Source organism: Haliotis asinina, chromosome 11 (genome assembly GCF_037392515.1).
Source record: "Haliotis asinina isolate JCU_RB_2024 chromosome 11, JCU_Hal_asi_v2, whole genome shotgun sequence".
Classification (NCBI taxonomy): domain Eukaryota; kingdom Metazoa; phylum Mollusca; class Gastropoda; order Lepetellida; family Haliotidae; genus Haliotis; species Haliotis asinina.
This window is the reverse complement of record NC_090290.1, coordinates 34681445-34703573: the sequence shown is the minus strand read 5'-3', so window position 1 is coordinate 34703573 and position 22129 is coordinate 34681445. Positions and strand designations below refer to the sequence as shown.

General features: G+C 39.5%; 1 protein-coding gene across 1 annotated transcript; it reads right to left on the bottom strand.

Annotated features, from left to right (window-relative positions):
• Positions 1 to 980: 980 nt before the first annotated feature.
• On the bottom strand, positions 981 to 18083 carry LOC137255854 (polyribonucleotide 5'-hydroxyl-kinase Clp1-like). The gene is made up of 13 exons (XM_067793428.1): positions 17938 to 18083; positions 16619 to 16696; positions 15037 to 15150; positions 14242 to 14367; positions 11679 to 11792; positions 10779 to 10806; positions 10034 to 10204; positions 9283 to 9372; positions 8503 to 8603; positions 6738 to 6876; positions 5382 to 5462; positions 4466 to 4559; positions 981 to 3279 (listed from the first exon to the last, which is right to left on the bottom strand). The coding sequence occupies exons 1-13, from the start codon at positions 17956 to 17958 to the stop codon at positions 3168 to 3170; spliced, it is 1269 nt and encodes a 422-aa protein (XP_067649529.1). The 5' UTR covers positions 17959 to 18083; the 3' UTR covers positions 981 to 3167.
• Positions 18084 to 22129: the final 4046 nt, after the last annotated feature.

The following is a 22129-nucleotide window of genomic DNA, read 5'->3' as shown; positions in this document are numbered from 1 at the left end:
TACTCCCACTAGTGAAAAGAACTCAGTACTTTTACACAGATTTTCTTATCCTTATTGGGTACTTAACTCTTCTATATATGTAAATTGGATACTTAACTCTTCCAAACATGTAAATATAAATACATCCCAATGGTACTAAAGGTTTTTAGTAATTGTCAAATTGCCAAACATTTGGAAGCCATTTCTAAAATACTCAACATGGAAGTCATGTGACCATTAGAGTAAACCTGGACAGTGGCTTCGGCTATAACAGTATATGTTTATATAAGCATCGATTACCATCAGCTAATGCTGTTGTAGACTTTCTGAGCCACGACGAATCATACGCACGCCAACTTAGCCATTTGAGTAAAGTACGCAATTATAATAGACCAATTGGGTTTTAAGTGATTCTTACGCCTTGTTTGCTCTCCCAGATTTGTATGGAGTAAATGTGATTTTTATTGAGAAAAATGCGTAAACGCGCGCCTCATCTGGAGCTCTGGTTATACCTTTCCCTTGTTCAGAAGACAGATGTGTTTGCGTTTAACAACTGATTGTATAAGACGTACACGATGGACCACAATCTGGGAGAGCATACGCGAAGGATCACCAATACAATCTACGCCCGATCATTTCATCAATGTCATTTGTCCGCAGAGAATAACCCGTGAAGGTCCGGGTTAGAATATTGATCTTCAGTAACCCATGCTTGTCGTGTGAGGCGACTAACGTAATGGCGTGGTCAGGCTGACTGACTTCGTTGACTAATGTCACGGGTTTCCCAATAGCGTAGATCGATGCTCATGATGTTGATCACTGGACTGTCAGGTCCAGACTCGATTACTTACAGACCACCGCCATATAGCTAGAATATTGTCAAGTGCAGCCTAACAGTAAACTCACTCACTGTTATGCATTGCGACACTATCATGAATCCACTGGAAAAGTTTATTCTTATATTGTTATGGTCGCCATGTATTTTGAATAGAACAAATCCATTTTCACGTTAATTGCTTTATTGTATGAGAAAGAGAAACTCGCTCCCTTTCAGATGGTATGAATACAGTAACAGATCGGCAATGAACAAACAACATGTTTTAATACTCATTACATACGAGACGAACAGATGGTAACATCCTTACCTAAAATATATATAATACATGTACAATCAAGTTCCTAAAATGTCAAAGATCAAGTGCAAGTCTGAAAAATCACAACACATTCTCCGGGTGACCACCCTCAGCTTTTGGAGATATCCACACTAAAAGACATTATCTACGCTGCTGGTTAGCTTGCATCCCTTTGTATGAATGACGATGCTGCTCCACAATAAAACAAATGTGTTTGGGCATAATGATTACATTGAATATAACATTAAACATACTTAACAGTACTGATGTTTTAAAGAGTGTAGAATTTTGTGATATTGTGGCTGACAAACCATCAAATATTATGATTCATATATTTAGTACCACCAAGAGGAATCTACCTTTAATTATCATGAAATTATAACTTGCTTTTATTTAGACACGATATGACTGCAACATTGCAGGTGTGACTTAAAATTCAGGTCAAGATCACCCAACTACTCCCTGTGTACTGACGGACGTGAGAGAGAGAAAACATACTTTCACCGCCACCATAACATGTTTAATAATTGATTGTTGACGAGTGAAGGCGAAAACCCGAAATAATCCGTCATGTCAGTGATGACAGACAGCACCCGCTTTGAGAAAGAATTGAAATATTGTTATTTGGTAGATATGGTTCTTATTTATTCTAGACATTTCTTTAGTACACGTATCATTATAGTTATTATCAATAACAAGAAAGTATGTAAAAAAACGTAGCATTATAATACATTTTGCTTTGTTCAGAAACAACCAAATGAGGAGTGATAAATAAAGCATGACGCAGATGTACAGTATCAAACTTTGGCACGATCACGGTATCATTGTTACTTCCTTATTATGATATTGATTTAGGGATGAATAAAAGTAAAATAGAATGCATGCATTCTTCTGTTTTATAGAATGGCTGTTTTCTCTAACCACAGAGGCTGTTTTCTCTAGAAGTGGTGGCCGTTTTCTCCTGAGTGATGGCTGTTTTCTTGAATTCTACATTGGCCGTTTCCGCTGGGGTCCCTATAACCTCAACCATGACCTAGGAACATGATAATGGAACTGACCCATCCTCCAACAAAGGGACACAACTCTGCACAAGCCTCCTACCCCACCCCTCCCATCCTTGGGTTTTCCAAACAATCATTTAAAAAATAGTACAATAGTTAAAAAAAATGATTTTTTACAGATGTCTGTTCAAGACATGATCCTTATGAAATATATACACCCAATAACAGCACAATATTTACATGTTCAACAGCATGAATGAGAAATATAAAAAGACTTTTTATCCTGGATCTCAAGGTTTCTTAACTACTCCAAATCTCTGGCACTAATTTTCATAACATTGATAACTTCTGGAGATTGATTTGTTCAGTTACGTGGTTGCTAAGCCAAATGGTCCTCATCACACAAGGAATCTCCGCAACATTCAGATGAGAGTTCTGGGTTCTGTCATCAGCAGATGACCTTACACATGGACAGCTGACTGTACTGACGCTCTCAGCTATAGAGTTATAATAACTCTCCTCTTTTAAGACAGTCTCACAAGGTTGATATTCTTGAAATCATTTAGGATCTTCATAGTCAAAGTCCTCCAGAATTCAATCAACTGTTTGTTTGATTGTTTAATTGTTGTCTGATGACCTCACTGTATCTGACTGTATTGTAAACACCTGTCAGTAACTATCAGGGATGAGAATGGGTATGAGTGAAAAAATAGGAATAGGAGCTGTGGGTGTTGGGGGCCCCATGTCCCCATGCCAGAACCAACGACCCCAGATTGATCAAATCCTCAGAGGTCTGTGGATCTGCAGAAAATTCTCATCCCTGACTGGCTGATTGACTTTGGTTTTTATGCTGTTTTAATCAATATTCGAGCAATATCATGGCGGGGAACACCATAAATAGGCTTTACACATTGTACCCATGTGGGGATTTGAACCTGTGTCTTTGGAGTGACGAGTCAATGCTTTAACCACCTGGCTACTCGACCGCCCCTCATCCCTGAACTATGTTGTCGCTAAGTGATGGACTTGCTGATGTTGTGACCATGGGTACACTTCACTTGATGTCCATAAACTGGATGTCCATGACAAACAGGTTGGTGTTGGGTAGTGGTGGAGCACCAGGAGACAACACATTGAACGTCCCTTTCTCCATGTTCACTGACGTCCTACAACACAAACACTTGGTTAGACAATGGATTCATCAGGCTGACGTACTGGGTTCATGATTCAGTGTTTGTGTGAGACGCAAACTGCATTCTGTTTTTCCAGTGAAACAAGCCTAAATTTTCACTGTGTTTCCCTTATCCGCTATATAGGGGACTTTGACCATTACAAAGTTACAAAGTCATTGGGTCTGGCAAATTTTAAAATCAATTTTGTGATTACCTCGGTCAAATTTATTTATCCTTGTAAAAGATTACTAATTCACAAGGACATTGAGGTGTTGTCGAACAAATCATATCAGTTTTAGAAAGAAAAAAGGTTAAAATAGCGACAATGACACACTTGCAATACCCTCTACATTTCTGATTGGTTGATAGGGAGTAAGGTCTTGAGCAGAAAACGTGCTCACTGCAGTGGTAAAACTCAGAATGACCTGTATTTGAAATGCTAGCATGTCACAATGTCCAGCTGCGAACAATGCCAGCAGAAACACTGTTTTCACATAACTCAATATAAACAAAGACGTGATGAGGATACGTTTGAGAGGGGGTAATGACATGAAAAAACGCTACATAAACAAAATATGATACAGCTATGAGATCACTTCCCCTCTCCTATGATAAATAACTAGCAGAGCCTTACTGTGATCTTCAAGTAGGAACACTTTGCCCAAAATCTGCTGGGTGACTCTTATTTGCCACCCCATGTACTCACACAACTACAAACCCAAGAGTGTTTGCTTCAATCATGGTCTGCTCCATGGTGACTCTTATTTGCCACCCCATGTACTCACACAACTATAAACTCCAGAGTGTTTGCTTCAGTCATGGTCTGCTCCATGGTGACTCTTACTTGCCACCCCATGTACTCACACAACTATAAACCCAAGAGTGTGTGCTTCAATCATGGTCTGCTCCATGGTGACTCTTATTTGCCACCCCATGTACTCACACAACTATAAACCCAAGAGTGTTTGCTTCAATCATGGTCTGCTCCATGGTGACTCTTATTTGCCACCCCATGTACTCACACAACTACAAACCCAAGAGTGTTTGCTTCAATCATGGTCTGCTCCATGGTGACTCTTATTTGCCACCCCATGTACTCACACAACAATAAACCCAAGAGTGTTTGCTTCAATCATGGTCTGCTCCATGGTGACTCTTATTTGCCACCCCATGTACTCACACAACAATAAACCCAAGAGTGTTTGCTTCAATCATGCTTTGATCGATGGTGGTGGAGGAGTTGATACTGAGGACGTGGTGGAGGATGTTGTTACCTGTAACATACAACATGGTTGAACAGTGACAGGTGAATAGAGTGACAAGGAGACAGACACGTAAAAGGAGACCAGTCAACAGAGACACAACTGAACTGAGACACAACTGAACAGAGGCAAGTGCACAGAGACACATGAACAGTCATAACTCCAGATTAATGTTTTGCAATCTGGGTATTTCATCCATGGTGTCTGTTATAAGTGGGTAGTAAAATTTACCAATACTCACCCTATTTTTATAATGTGGGCATTTTCCATGTCAGTTATTCAAAATATGTTTAAAAAAGAAAGGTGAACAGGCACAAGGGGGAACTGAGACACGGTGGACAGGCACAAGGGGGAACTGAGACATGGTGGACAGGCACAAGGGGGGTCTGAGACACGGTGGACAGGCACAAGGGCAGGGATTTACCTTCAGTCCTATATTTGAGGATCCCTGGGACTCATATTCCTAATTCTTAGAGGACACAAGGAGCAACTGAGACAGCGGAGAGACACGAGGGGAAACTGAGACACAGTGGACAGACACAAGGGGGAAATGAGACACAGTGGACAAACACAAGGGGGAAATGAGACACAGTGGACAGAAACAAGGGGGGAAGTGAAACACAGCAAAATATAAACTTAGAAACTGAGACTGAAATGGACAAAAAGAACTGGTGAATGTACAGCAATCTAATGGTAGGAAATTACAGTAATCTACATTGTGATGTACTTATATATATTAATTCAAAGAAATGTTTTAAACATCAACACAGCTGCTCACTAAATTCCCTCATATTCTGATGAAGAAATCACGATAGTGTGTAGGGTACAACTCACTGGGAAGCAAAGGCACCAGCTTTGTCTTGTTGTCCTGGGCCTTCATCCCCAGGGGGAGGCACGACTCGGGCAGGGGCGGTGCTGGCAACACACACAACATTTCCAGTGACATCATCAACACCACACATCTACAGAACTTGCTCAACTTTTAACAGTATTTCAGTTGTACCAAAGCTAATGGTACTCACTGCCAAATGTCCCAGTCCAGTGTACTTTCCAATATTAATTATGTTGCTTGTTTAGAAAATCAACACGAAAATTGGTCAGTATAGTGAAAAACTTATCACGGCAAGTGATTTTACATGTGTTACTGAACCCTAGCTTTAATAATTTTATTACTGCAACCCATGTGGTAGTGTATACAGATAAACTCTCTCAATGGGGTCTTTGTTTCTTCAAGCGTCATATTAAAGTATACTGGATTAAGAAAACTACAGGGTTTATACTGGTTTAAAATGGTTTTTACTTGTTGATGTGTCAAATATACTTTGAGCTGCACTGCAGTTACAGAGGGAAATAGTACATAAAAAGATAATTTTTCGTCTGGGTCTTTTCATTTAGTTAAGCACCCATAAGCATATTGAACCCTGAAAACTAAAAGGTTCATATAGGTATAAAGTAGTTTTTGCTTGTTTCAGAGATGCCAGCTTGTACAATTTTGTCACAGTCACTACGAATTTTAGCCTCGAACTATGCCAGTGTGACTGCATGATAAATTCAATGAAATGTGAAGAATCTTCATTAAAATTCAGCTTTATAGTCAAAAGCACATATTTTCATTGAATAAATACCTTTTTGCCAAAAAACAGATGACAAGAAGAAATGTAATATTGAGATTTTGGAAATCTGCTGTTTGAGGTATGTGAAATTAGAGCATTACTCTTGATTAGTGTCATATCATCTTTCTCAGAGTCCATTATGATATTACGTTTTTAGCTGACTACTAATTTTATGTTCAAACTACTAATTTTGATCCATGAAACTACTATTTGCAATAATTTGGGCTTGGCATCTCTGTTATTTATGTGAAAATTAAGAATGCAGGTTGTGCACTGGGCTTAAATGCAGTCTGTAATCATTGATCATTCTATACTATGTACTTGCAAACTGCAAACCGTTTGCTACACCACACAGGGGAGCCATTTCTCTTTTGTGTAAAAAGAAGACATTCAAACACATGAAATGATACATTAGATATAGTAGTGAAAACAAGTGGGTGGTTTTTGATGGAACATGTTACTCTAGAGTGAGTGAGTTGATATTTATTGTCACATCATCAATACTGCAGCCATGTCATGACAAGATGGTGCTTTAGATATTTTGGCAATCTGTTCTAATCACAATTTCTCTGATTACCTCCAATCTTAAATATTTTGACATCTGCAAACTTGACTTCAAACGTGTGAGGGTACAGTGTATTCTTGATGCCGTAGAAGTATTCCCGCACCTTGGCGTCCCTGCTCTCGGCTCGCACGTGTGTTGAACGCTCAACTACCTAATGTGGGAAACAAAAAACATTTCGACTTAAAACGTAGTAGCCAAATATTTAACTTACATTACATAAAATTCTGTAGGGTAAATGTATAAAAAACAAAGAGCTAATGTTAGTTACTTTATCAAATAATAATGTCACTGTGCCATTCTAGTTTGCCCCTCGTAATCGAACATTTTTTATGCATTAAGTCACAATGTAACAAATGTCACGATACATGACAGATGTCATCGTCACATTGCCGCATACAGCCTCATACACTGAACTACTCCACTACATTCTGTTTCTTGGTATGCAGTTGCTTCACTCAACTAACATCACTGATGGAAACATGAAAATTATGTTTTCCAATATGTAACATGGCAACATTCGCAAAGTTTACATTCCCATAATGCATCCATGGAATGTCACATGACTTGTAAGCTTCACCTGAATGTACTGATCTAAACCTACCACGGGAGTAGAAATGGGAAGTTGACACTGCTACTCATAACGACTTACCTTAATCACAGGTGTAATTAAAATAATATAGAGAATATATTTAACCTGAACATAAACAGTCATCATGCTGTTTAACTTCTGTTTTTCTGCTAATGTTCGTGAGTTCCTGAGTCAAGATTTGAAGTCATGTAGGCACTATTTCAGCAATCTTGTCACGAACACATATAATTGTGTTTCATACACACATAGTAAGTTATGGTAAATTATGAAAACCTGTCATTAACTTGACCGACTTGAATAGCACAATATCAAGAAATAAAACCGGCATATACCTCTAAAATAAGACTTCCAATCAGGACAATACAATACAAAAAAATAATGTTTGACTCAACATAGGGAGCAGACACGTCAACATAACAGCGCGTCATTTAGCACTAAGCAACGATTCTCAATTAAGGACACGGACGCCACTGATCCCTGGATGCAACTACACATGATATGCTGTCTATATAACACAGACAGGACCAAAGAGTGAGTGAGTGAGTGATATTTGCTGATTTTTCATTTTATGTTTCAGGAAACATGGTGAGAGAGTTTAGTTCTACGTCGGACTCAGCAATATCCCAGTTATATGATGGTGGTTTGTAAATAACCGAGTCTGGACCAGACAACCCAGTGATCAATAGAAGAACATCCATCTGCACAACTGGAAACTGACAACATGTACCAACCAAGTCTGCGAGCCTGACCACCCGATCTCATTAGAAGCCTCAAGCAGAACTGCCTTAAATACATTGGAGACTGGTCCTTGGATGCAAATGAGGAGAAATGGGGTTCAATGTCATAGTTAAGAATATATCCATCATATGACGACGTGCATGCATGTATCTGTGTCTGCTTGTACTAGCCCAGACTTAAACTGGTTTCATAGTGCTAGCTCACTGAGATAGCATGCCACAGTTCAGCGTGAATATCCCACGCAGACACATTATACTGACTCTGAGCTGTCCAGTCCTTGGTGTACCCATTAATACTGAGCGCCAGACAGGGATCAACAAGTACCATATTTTAATGTCTTTGGTATGGCATGACCAGGGTTCAACCTTGAACTTCTGCTCTCTGGGCTTTAAGCACTTCGCCAAGGAGGCGGACGCTCTAACCATCGTATGAAACTGACTGGCAACTGACCCCTCCTGACTTTGGCAGCAAGATGACCTTGACAAATTCAGGCATGTCACGCTTCATCTCGTTATATAACCGCTCCTGGTCCAACACAATTACAGCATCAACTGTGGAAAAACAAGGGAGATAACTGTAGGTAAATAAGGGAGATAACTAAGATAATGAGAGTGAGTATAATTTTACACTGAATTATGTGACATTCCACAAATACGTATTTAGTCAAATCATGGGAGTAAGTGAGTGAGTATGTTTTTACGCTGCTTTTAACAATATGTGGTGGCAAGGGAGGTTCAGATTATGACACCACTTACAATATAAGGTTTTGGTGGCATATGGGTCCAGTATTATGCAAATAAAAGCAGCTATGCGATCAGTTAAAGGTGAAAGCCTACTTTGAGATGCAGATGAGGAGACTGTGAACAGGTCCTGGATATATACTGATAGTATAATTCTATAAAAGAGTTAGTGGATTTAGTTTTACGCTGCACTGATCAATATTCCAACTATATGGCAGTGGTCTGTAGATAATCAAGTCTGGATCACACAATAAAGTGTACTGCGTCAACTGCATTAGCATCAATCTGTGCAACTGGGATATGATGACATTTGTCAACCAAGTCAGTGAGCCAGACCACCGGATCCCATTAGTCGTCTCTTATGACAAGCAGGGTTACTGAAGATCAATTCTCCTTAACAGTTCTGGCATATAAAAAAGAAGATATAATGCACAAGAGAACCAGTTATGTTGTCACTCTAACAGAGAAACAATTAAGCCAGAACTCGAACCTTCAAAGGCTCCTGCAGCTTGTTTTATCGACTCATATCCTCCTCCCCGTATCCACCCACCAGTGTTGATGATAACACCACTTATATTGGCTGAAACAAACATGACAGAGTTTGTCTCGACATAATACAGATGTTTAAGAATGAAAATTAAGCAACAAGCATGAAGACAATTAAAATGTTCATCAATTGCAAGTAAATTCAGTAACCATGAGGTGCTTGTGATACTACTGGCATTGATCCGATGAACTGATTCTGGCTAATATTCAAAGCTATAAAGATTTTTGGACAGATTAGATGCAGCTCAATAAATCACATGTTTTCCTGTTCATTGTGCTCGGGTCACAAATTAGTTGAAGTTAAGCAATTTGGGGCACAAAGAGTCCTCGGATGGGTGACTGAGTTCTGCACCCTGAGAGTTTCTGGGACATAAGTACTACCCCACAATGATGTACATGTGATACATGTGGTCTCACCTTAAGCAAGCAAGTTTGTTCAAACGTGACTCTGTTCACCCAGCAGAAAATGGGTACTTAGTCAAGTGACTATGACCTTTTTATCACCTCATAGACCGCTTGGGTTATCCCGAGTAATAATGTGTTGTGCAAACGCTTAGGGCAGACACATAGTGCCTGGAGTATTCAACGCTATTAAAATATTCATTGTTACTATAATTATTAGATCAAGTTACGTCAGTCTGGAGAATCACCTTCACTTCAGTTCAATGATGGACATAAAAGAGGGGTTAGCTTACCTTTGTTGCTGGATTCACACCGGAGATTGATGACATCTGCCAACCGAGACACCAGGAGATTGAAGAGTGTGATATTCTCACTTGGAGACTTGTGGCCGAAGTGGAAACAAAGAGGCGCTGCTTCTGAAAACCCCTCCTCCACATCAGCTGGCCGCTCAACCACGATGGCACCTACAACAGTGGGGACAGTTTGCCACCTGTTAGTGAACGAATCACTAACATTCTAGCCACAAAGTCACTACAGTAAGTCACATAAGAGTCTCAGAAGAGTCAAGATTGGTGGCAGTTGGAGAGGCAAACATCTTATAACTGTATCCTGGAACACCAAAGAAAGATAGCTGTGGACATCAACTGATGAAACGTAGTTACTTGAATCTGAGTGAAACAGAATGTAATTTTGTAAGGTAAAATGTGGTTCGTGTCTGTGTCCGAAACAGTCACCGGCCTGCTAGCCTGTGGCAAGTCAAAATCCACTCAGGCCAGAGACTGTGGAGAATCTTACTTGTATGAAGAGTCAATCTGAAAATGGTCGAATCAAGGGTCCAACATCAAAAATTGTATCAAATCGAGGGTTTGGGTGAATTGTTGCAGCCCAAGTGATTTACAGAAAAACATTCATAACCTTAAGTATATGCCTTACTCTAGACAAACATTTTTGTAGAAAGGTTTGAACAGAAGAGATGTAATGTGGTTCAGAGACTTTGGGACAGGTTAGCCTTAGTGCAGTGTGTTTTTTAATACTCACCTATTGTTCCTGGGATTCCAATCTGATTCTGAAAAAACAGAACAAGTTTTGCGGTAAACACTACTTCAGTAAGAAAGTGAGTTGAGTTTTATGCCTATTTTAGCAATGTGTTGAGTGAAAACTTTAACCACTTGGCTACCCCATACATCCCCCCAGTTATGATATAACTTGAATACTGCTTACTAGTAGCGTCAAACTTTACTGTTTTTACACACATATTAGACCACTTAACATGAGCAAATGAGCGTATGAAAAAATGTTATTTGTGATTTTGTTTTAATTTATCATATCCTCTTTGTTGTAACGCAAGAAAAATGACACCATGTATATTACGTACGCTTCATACAGTCCAAGACGCAAGACGGATGTTTCGACTGAGCAATTTAGCCAGGCATCAGTTACCTCCCATTAATGACACGCTAACCCAGTCACTTCTACGTGAGACGGTTCGCGCAGTTTCAAAGAAAGTAAACATGTTTCAACACAATAACAAACACGTGTGCGTTGGTGTGCATCGAAAGCTGCATATATATTATGAATCTATGATGAATGAGCTTTCAGAAAATACTAAATGTAAGTTTCTGAAAAATATGTACATAGGTGAAATTCTCTGTTGAATATTGTCAATTTTTGCTCAAATTTTGCACATTTTTGTCATTTTTTGACAATTTAATTTCCTCTTTCCACTAACTTGACCATCAGTCAATAACTGTAGCAAATTTCGTTTAATTATTTTCATAAATAACACTTTTAGACGCGTTTTTGTGTGACATGCAGTATTTCTCTCTCTGTGATCCGGCAGTCACGTGTATGAGTGACCCCCCTCTCAGGTAGTCACTTGTACATGTAATGGGCGACCGTCTCGAGTACACGTTACGTCCTCTACTGATGAGTATTTACCTGACCAACGTCCAGATCTGCCAGTACCGGAGCGCGTCCAAGTCGCACGGCATAGTTGCAGAGGAGGCGACACAGCGTGCTCTTACCCACGTCAGTTGGGCCCACAACAAGCACCTGTACAAATGTGCTGACATCAGTGGCAAATATCAACATACGTAACATGTATCATGACAGTCTGTGCTTCAATCTTATTATTGTATCGTGATTTTCATGGTGACATTTGTGGTGAAGCAATTCACCAAACATGTGCATTGTGACACAAATCGAGCATTGTATCGCGAGATCATGTTGATGTTCATGGTGCAGCAATTCACCCAACATGTTGTGCATGTTGACACAACTTGAGTATTGTATCGTGAGATCATGTTGATGTTCATGGTGCAGCAATTCACCCAACACGTTGTGCATGTTGACACAACTCGAGTATTGTATCGTGAGATCATGTTGATGTTCATGGTGCAGCAATTCACCCAACACGTTGTGCATGTTGACACAACTTGAGTATTGTATCGTGAGATCATGTTGATGTTCATGGTGCAGCAATTCACCCAACACGTTGTGCATGTTGACACAACTCGAGTATTGTATCGTGAGTTCATGTTGATGTTCATGGTGCAGCAATTCACCCAACACGTTGTGCATGTTGACACAACTCGAGTATTGTATCGTGAGTTCATGTTGATGTTCATGGTGAAGCAATTCACCCAACACGTTGTGCATGTTGACACAACTCGAGTATTGTATCGCGAGTTCATGTTGATGTTCATGGTGCAGCAATTCACCCAACACGTTGTGCATGTTGACACAACTCGAGTATTGTATCGCGAGTTCATGTTGATGTTCATGGTGCAGCAATTCACCCAACACGTTGTGCATGTTGACACAACTTGAGTATTGTATCGCGAGTTCATGTTGATGTTCATGGTGCAGCAATTCACCCAACACGTTGTGCATGTTGACACAACTCGAGTATTGTATCGCGAGTTCATGTTGATGTTCATGGTGCAGCAATTCACCCAACACGTTGTGCATGTTGACACAACTCGAGTATTGTATCGCGAGTTCATGTTGATGTTCATGGTGCAGCAATTCACCCAACATGTTGTGCATGTTGACACAACTTGACTATTGTATCGTGAGATCATGTTGATGTTCATGGTGCAGCAATTCACCCAACACGTTGTGCATGTTGACACAACTCGAGTATTGTATCGTGAGATCATGTTGATGTTCATGGTGCAGCAATTCACCCAACACGTTGTGCATGTTGACACAACTTGAGTATTGTATCGTGAGTTCATGTTGATGTTCATGGTGCAGCAATTCACCCAACACGTTGTGCATGTTGACACAACTCGAGTATTGTATCGCGAGTTCATGTTGATGTTCATGGTGCAGCAATTCACCCAACACGTTGTGCATGTTGACACAACTCGAGTATTGTATCGCGAGTTCATGTTGATGTTCATGGTGCAGCAATTCACCCAACACGTTGTGCATGTTGACACAACTGGAGTATTGTATCGTGAGTTCATGTTGATGTTCATGGTGCAGCAATTCACCCAACACATTGTGCATGTTGACACAACTCGAGTATTGTATCGCGAGTTCATGTTGATGTTCATGGTGCAGCAATTCACCCAACACGTTGTGCATGTTGACACAACTCGAGTATTGTATCGTGAGTTCATGTTGATGTTCATGGTGCAGCAATTCACCCAACACGTTGTGCATGTTGACACAACTCGAGTATTGAATCGTGAGATCATGTTGATGTTCATGGTGCAGCAATTCACCCAACATGTTGTGCATGTTGACACAACTTGAGTATTGTATCGTGAGTTCATGTTGATGTTCATGGTGCAGCAATTCACCCAACACGTTGTGCACGTTGACACAACTTGAGTATTGTATCGCGAGTTCATGTTGATGTTCATGGTGCAGCAATTCACCCAACACGTTGTGCATGTTGACACAACTTGAGTATTGTATCGCGAGTTCATGTTGATGTTCATGGTACAGCAATTCACCCAACACGTTGTGCACGTTGACACAACTTGAGTATTGTATCGCGAGTTCATGTTGATGTTCATGGTGCAGCAATTCACCCAACACGTTGTGCATGTTGAAACAACTTGAGTATTGTATCGCGAGATCATGTTGATGTTCATGGTGCAGCAATTCACCCAACACGTTGTGCATGTTGACACAACTTGAGTATTGTATCGCGAGTTCATGTTGATGTTCCCATTATTAGTGATCCAGGAATTCACCAAACATTTTGTGCATTGTAATACACCATGTCATAACTCAAGTACTTTAACATGAGTTGATGTATCAATACAAAAACACACAAATGTCTTTGAAGATCACACATAAAACTACATGAAAACAAAGAGGAAAATAATTAAACAATTCAGTGGTAGTGACTAATTAATCTAATGACAATAATAACCAATTTACATCAATAGAGAATCGATGTTAAAAATTTACCAATAGATGAAATATGTATCATCATATATAATGACATACAGCACAGTTCCCACGGATGCTGATAACTTACCCTCGGCCCACGTGAATTTTCCGCATCAGCCTTTTCCCTCATCTGTTCCAGTGCTGCGTGAGTATTGACATACATTACCATGGGCGTTTCCTTGGAAACATATGCAACTTCTGTCTTGCCACTGAGGTAACAAGGTCAAGGCCAATGTTGTATAAACCTGGTACTATGTCGGTAACGAAATTTAAGTAAAATACTTATATCACTTATGGTCCATTTGCATTGAAAACATAACAATAAATTTCACTTTAAACAAGACATTAAATGAAATAAAGTGAAATTAAGATTCCCAGTCCTCATGATTTTACCTATGCCGCTTGAACATTTAAATCTAAGAATTTTATTTATCTTAGGAAAAAGTTGGTTAATAAACATTATATATAATAATAATCATTATATTTAGTGTTTAATCCAAGGGTGTAAGCGCAGTAGTTGGAACAATGAAACAAATGCATGTGTGGTACATGATGAGCGTTAACTCCACTTGTCCTTGGTGTTTCATTTAATGAGCATCCCCCCTCGTAATACAAACCAATAATAGTGATCAGTGGCATGAGCACTGACCTACCACCTGATCTTGTAATTTGCTTTTTCAGACAAGCATGGGTTGTGACTAATGTGATAGGGAATGTGCTTGCATATGTATCCATGTTTGTGTGGGTTATACTATTCAACCGCTTACTTATATACCTAACATCTCAGACAGAAAGAATCAGTGATAGAGATACTCATCATCAACCATTTATCATTTTGTGTTCAGACATTCTCAGAGAGTATCCAAGTATGGTGAAAGGATATTTTAATGGTGCAGCCATGCCAAGTAAACACGGCCACTTTGGAACCAGCTTGGAACACGTAGCGCTTATTTTTGGCTAATTCGGTACCAAACACCTCTGCCATTCCATTGCACAGCTGAAACACAAAACATCAACATTCACTGACATGCTGTTTGCTAGTGTTTCCTCCAGAGCGTTTTAGAAGGGCGCTGCGCCCTGCCCTTTTCTTCTGGCGCCCTGCCCTTTTCTTCTGGCGCTCTGCCCCCTTTTACTGCACCCTGCCCCATACTTGCTAGTTGTGACGGAGCACAGGAAAAGACTGAAAGTCAGCAACTCTAACAAGCATCTTACGATCAGCCTAAACACTGACAGCCACAATGACACCAACTTGGAAGCTGTTGTGAAATGCTTCCTGAGAAAAAAGCAAAGGGGACTGTAGGTTAAAAACACATGAGGCTCAATCTGATCATTTTGTTTTGGTTTTATTGTGGTTTGTGCCCTTTTCAAACTAGGGTGCCCTTTTCTGTAGAAACTTCACCCTGCCCTTTTTGTGGTCTGGAGGAAACACTATGAGCGTTATACAAAGAGCAGACTAGACGGAAATCCAAACTTCTTATTATAATAATGAAGCAGTATCCTTTACTATTGTCAAAGATGATGATTTTAATTTAAGGAGGGTCGCCAGTTTCAGTCTGAGAAGGTAGGGGGAGGATGATCAATTTTGTACACAAAGGGTCACTTACTTGATGCAGACATTTTATGGGGGAGATGTCATTTACATTGTGCATGCTTCTACACAAAACTCATCATCACCCCCTAGCAATAAATTAAGAACAAACCCTTAACACACAACAGATAACTAGATGAAACACATACATGTATATTTGTGAGCACACTTCTCTTTGGTTGTTCAACAGGTAAATTCACAAACAGAGGGACGTTTTCAAACAAACAAGAATTATCTCCCCTTCATCCCCCAATACATGCATTACCTACATAAGTAACAAGCAAAGATAATATTGTTCATGTTAATGAGGGTTATCACCAAACAATGTTTAATACTCAAGTGAAACATACTCTTTGAAAATTGATATCAAGCAGTAGAGAAAAAATAACTTTTTTGTTCAAATGTTGATGAAATTAAAACTATTTGATAAAAATTACTTATTTACTAAATGTAACTTTTCCTTGTTTTCCCTGTTAGTTCTGCAATATATCTGTGATATACACAACAAAATATGTATTGTTATGCAACTGGTAAGCCTGAGTAGAAGGAATTTTTAAAGACTACTTATAAAATGTTCTAGGAGTTGATAATGGGGATCTCTTGTGGCTAGATGCTGCCGTCTAAAGGTTTGACACTGTATATGACAATTCCACATTACAGTGAGTGTGTATGGGGTCATGCTGCATGCAGTGATATTCCAGCAATATCAATGTTATCATGGTGAGGGACACCAGAAATGATCTTCACACACTGTTCCCACACAAGGAATCAAACAAGTATAGAGTGACGATCAATCAAAACCAGTGGGCTAAAGCAGCTTATATAAAAGGTCTATTGCTAATATGACATTGTAGTTTTGTACTGATCACCTAATTACCTCTAGGTACACATTTGCTTTGGATTCCACTTCAAATCTTAATTCAGAAAACTTCTCCAGTTTGTATTCTTCTTTTCTCTGAAACATGAAGCAAAATGATCTCACCGTCTCAGCACAAAAAGTAAACATGTTTCTATACTCAATTTGACAGCAATGTGGTCAGTGGTGATTGTCATTGCACTCGGCATATTAATGACATGTGACAGTACTTTGCTATTGTTTCTCTCAGTGAGTGAGATTAGTTTTAAGCCGCACACAGCAATATTCCAGCTATATGGTGGTGGTCTGCAAATAATTGAGTCTGGACCAGACAATCCAGTGATCAACAGCATGAGCATCGATGTGCACCATTGGGAACTGATGACATGTGCCAACCAAGTCAGCAAACCTGACCACACCCGTTAGTCGCCTGTTATGACAAGCATATGGGCCCTTTTATGGCAAGCATGGTTTGCTGAAGGCCTATTCACTTAATCTTAAAGACTCTGCATCATGTAAATATTCACAATGTCAGTGGTTGGTAATAAAGCTTGTTACAGCGTAGTAAACCCTGGTCCGAAAACAAGTAATCCACCCCCTTCTTGAGTCTCCCCTCATCTGCTGATATTTAAGCAAACCCTGATGTGGCTATAGACAGATTACTTCACCTCAGAAATAAACCTAACTGAACTGAATGTGTATGTGTCATTTACTATTTTGTCCATCAAAAGAATTATGAAAATACAAACAGCAATAAGCATGATACAGCAAAAAGCATGATAATGAACATTACTAAAAAGTATCTTAAGTACAGGTTCATTCTTAGTGCAGTGATTGATCCAGCATTTACTATGCATAAGATGTAATTGGATACTTTACACAAAGTAAAAAGTGTCAATCTGATTTTTCGACAACATAGACACAGCTGTTTGGTACTTCATGGATAATACATATCTTAATAATTTTATCTGTGGCACTTATTGGCTAACTTCGCTTTCAATTCATTTGTCTAAATATTGCCATTAACGCCATTTAGTCAAACATGAGAGGTAAAACCATGATTTCTTTCCACAAGTGACCTGTGTTGTCAGTGGTTGTAACTTCAAGTTACAGGTATCCCGGTAACTACGGACGTTCTAATATGCTTCGTACTTATGTATTCTTGTATGTTTTGTGTATTGATTGGGTACCTCGATATAACATGCCTAGCTGATGCCATCTGTTGAAATATTTCATACATTGACTGGTAACTGGAAACGAACATGTATGCATATGGAGTGGAAGTCGGATCTGTGTAAATATTATTACTACGTGAAACTCTTCACTTTGTGACAACATACCTCTTCTTTATCGTCCGCCATGGTTTTGATTTAATGTTTTTCGTTTGTTTATACTCTTCCTGTTTTATTTGTTTACAGGTTGCGCCTCAAACGTGATAGTGTATGGGCGCCGCCATCTTTTATCACATGACGCCCGGTTCGGACTTCCACGGCGCTTTCCGGTAAATGGGCGACAATGTGGTATATTTTACGACACTTCAGACTCTTTCAACATGGAATCGCACAATGGGTATATGGTCTCTGATCAACGTACCAATGCTAGAAGGGCGTGTTTCCTGTATCTGCTGATCCCTTGAGAAGAACTCAAGATGCGAGTGTATCTAATACTGATTGACCAAGATTCATCAAGATTGATAAAGACGAATCTGTTCAGACAGCTATACCCTTGGCGGAAAATGTGGGCAAGTCAGTAATACAATTATTTACTAAGACAACAACAACAACAACAACAACAACAACAACAACAACAAAAAACTAAAGTGGCTTTCCCGCACACCCTGAATACAGTTGCCATTAATCTGCTAAAATGACATGGAAACTATTTTTATCGCGTCTAATACCTATTTCGATATATATCCAATGCTAAAACGTTGATCACTAAAATGTTTCATCGGCTTACAGTGTGTATTGTGTATCATTGATTCTGCTAAGTAATACTGTCAAGAAATGGATTGTCGTGTATGCATGCGGGGCGCACACTCCCACAGCGAGTGCTTCTGAATGGAACAGTAGAACACGAAACACTCCCTTGTGACACTGGCAAGGTCGCATATTACATACAATGGCGGATGCACTCGGATCCTGCAAGTCCTTATGGCCGACACCTTTTTCCATCCCCTGTAACTAATTATTATTATTTTTAGATAATATAATTCAGTAATTTCTAGTTTTTATCTCGAACTGCAGCTGTTGTTTTCACATTGCCATTAAAGGCAATATTAGGCGAAATTGGTCGTACCAATATGCTTGTTTAAGTAGACACAGACCTGTTAAATACTGGATTAAATTGGTCACAATTGGTGTAAACTCAGGCTGAAACGAATACACTATTGTAGCGAATATGATATGTATCACGAATATTGTGTAACGGATACGAATAATCAGACACGAATATATATAGTTAATTACATGTAGGTGATTGATGCACAATATGGAATCCCCATGTAGACTGTTAATTTGTCGTTGTAGTAACTAATGGTCTGACATGACACTCAAATTAGGTAATAGACTAATAGTAATACTCCACAGTGTCATGTGCAACCTTTGCAACTAACATGACTTGCACTACTGCAGTGCTAGTACACATTCCATTCTTGCATATCTCACTTTAATAAGGTCTCAAGTAAAACATAACCAGTTAAAACATCATGAATTATAAATATAATTCGGTTCTGGTGACCACGAATAACGAACTGAATTCATGAAGGGCTACAATTCGATTCACCGAGTATGCGAGTGTATCCTACCTGCCTTAGTGTAAACAGATACACAAATCAATGTCATGTAATGTTGAAAGATCTGGATGACAGAGTTGAAAGGAACTGGGTATCTGATATCCGTCTGTTACTATTTGCATGTGGGTATTCACACGTATGGTTATGCCAAAATGTTGGCGATGAAACAGTGTTTTTGTATCTGTTCCAGCAAAGATTAGTGGATAATCATGTCCAGCATGGACAAGGCAATGTACAATCTTCACATTTTAGAGTAATTATAGTCTTGTAAAATTAGTATTTTACCCTGAAGCTTATATTACATATCTGTTTCATGATAAGAGGTTACTGAAGGTATTTCGTAAATTCCAAATTTCTCTACATAGCTTGAATGTGAATGTAACGAGACGAAACGAGGATGCTTAAAAACAGAACACTTTATGTAACCATTGTAACAGCGGACAAATCCAATGTCCAGAATTTAATGGTTTGAGATTAAAGTTTCTAACATTCCTCGATTGCAAGTATGTATGTAAATCTTATATGATAAATTTGTTGTTGAATTCACAAAACAGACATACCGTTAAAGCAATAGCAAACTTTCTGAAATGTGTTTTCTGCAGAATGCCTGAAACCGTGTTTAAATGAGCCATTTCTACTTTCTTATCTCGTGACAACAAAAGTGTTGTAACAACAATTGTAACATGGACCTGTTGGACAAAATTACTGAATAAAATCGGTCTGTCTGTCTTAGACACTGGTCAAATCTAACATATGTTGTATTTTGTATTACTCTTTTTTGAAAATTAAGCAGTAAAAATTCCACCCTCCTAACTTCACTGAGCCCATAACAGGTGCCCACGATCATAATTTATCGTATTTCTTTCAATTTTCAAATTTCAAAATTGAATGTCAATATATTTTGCACCTATCTATATAGGTAAATCACTTATTTGCAAATCACAGCTTGAACACTGGATTTTACGTGTTTACCTCAATAAACCCATAAATCTTAGAAAACACTAGGTCAGCACTGATAATTCCTCTAAGAGCGGACTGAATCAAAGAGTAGTCGGTCCTCTGGTACGCCAGTGAGCTAACGCTGTAAATCAGGATTAGTGGGACAAGTACAGGCCCATACCCGTCATCTGACGTCCAGTGATTGTGATTGTGACGGTAAACCGCAATTAACCTCATCAATGCACTTTGTCAGCTATTCTTGCGAAACCCGGATTGTGAAAATCTCCTTACATAGACCCCGGGGTGCGTGGAGTTTCCATGACGCGCTCTTTGCACGGATGATTGGTCCGCTTTACATTGTATTGCTGAGCCTTGAACATTTCAAAACATCATATGATGTATTGTGTGAACATTGCTTTCACTGGCTAGTGCGAAACCGACTGTATCGTGAGCATACGTATGTAAATCAATGAATGTATTGATAATTCGAGTTATTGAGTGAGTACTATATATTTTACACCGATTTTAGCAATATTCCACCAATATCACCCGGACGACACCAGAAATGGGCCTCACACATGGTATCCATGTTGGGAATCAAACTCGTGTCTTCTGCGTGACGAGCGAACGCTTTAACCACAAATCTACACCGCCGCCCCTCGATGCGAGCTGTTAGTGATAAAATACCCCCATTATTCGGTGATGTGAATAGATGATCTTCACATGTCTTGTTCTCGGCCATGTTTACAACAAGCGCCAAACAATTCAGTCTAAGTAAACTTATCCTCAGTGCTTTTCGTTTTACTCCACCACCGAGTCTAACGAAACATTATGAGAGGTCGCGTCAGGTAACCTTTGAGATTGACCAATCAGAACACAGCTTACCAAATCGCGAAAGTGGACATTCACACATACCTTTTGAAATTTTTATCTCGAAAAGGTTCGTACCCGAACGATTCTGAATGCTATTTAGTGTACGATCCCTTCATGATGGTGATGCACACGGTGCAGGTTACAACCATGACAACGGTGAGTAAACAGTCCCTGAAAATAGTGTTTTTGGCAATATTCAAGGATGTCATCTTGCGGAAATATTGGCTAATGGTAACCATGTCAACAGAACCCCCAAAACGGTTATACAGCTGGTCAAATAACTCTGTTATATACAGATTTTTGTTTGTGGAGAGATATGTGTCGGTAACCTGAATATTTTGAAAGTCTCTCCGATCCCTAAATAGTAGCCGTTGTTTGATTGGTTAAATCTATTTAACCGTCTCGCGTTTGATTTGACGGTTATAAGTAGCTCAAAGGTTACCTGACGCGACCATCTACTAGGTTTTGTTAGACTCAGAGGTGGAGTGTAACGAAATACACTGAGACTAAATTTAGTTAGACTGCAAACAATTATGCATTCAAGACATGCTCTGCCCATTTAGAGACTTTTGATCTACGTACTCCATATAGGTGCACCAGTATGCATCGAAACTGAAAGAAGGTCTGTGGAATGTAATGAGTGACTGAGTTTAGATTTACGAGGCACTCAGCAATAGTCCAGCTGTATGGCGGCGGTCTGTAAATACTCGAGTCTGCGTGGACAGTACAGTGATGAACAGCGCTGGCATCATTCCACCTACGCAACTGGAATACAATGACGTGTGTCAACCAAGTCAGCGAGTCTGACAGCCCGGTCCTGTTTGTCGCCTCGTACGACAAGCATGGGTTACTGAAGATCAATGGTACCCCGGATCTTCACGGGTGGAATCAAACGAAGCCATATGACATAAAATACTGAAATACTG

Bases quoted from the DNA above. Each gene is read 5' to 3' on its own strand.
- LOC137255854 (XM_067793428.1), bottom strand. From the start codon at position 17,958: ATGGCGGACGATAAAGAAGAG. The intron at 14,368-15,036 runs ATATCCTTTCAC...TGACCTTGTTAC, and splicing joins GGCATGGCTGCACCATTAAA to CTCAGTGGCAAGACAGAAGT. The intron at 10,205-10,778 runs GTGAGTATTAAA...CCACTGTTGTAG, and splicing joins TGGAATCCCAGGAACAATAG to GTGCCATCGTGGTTGAGCGG.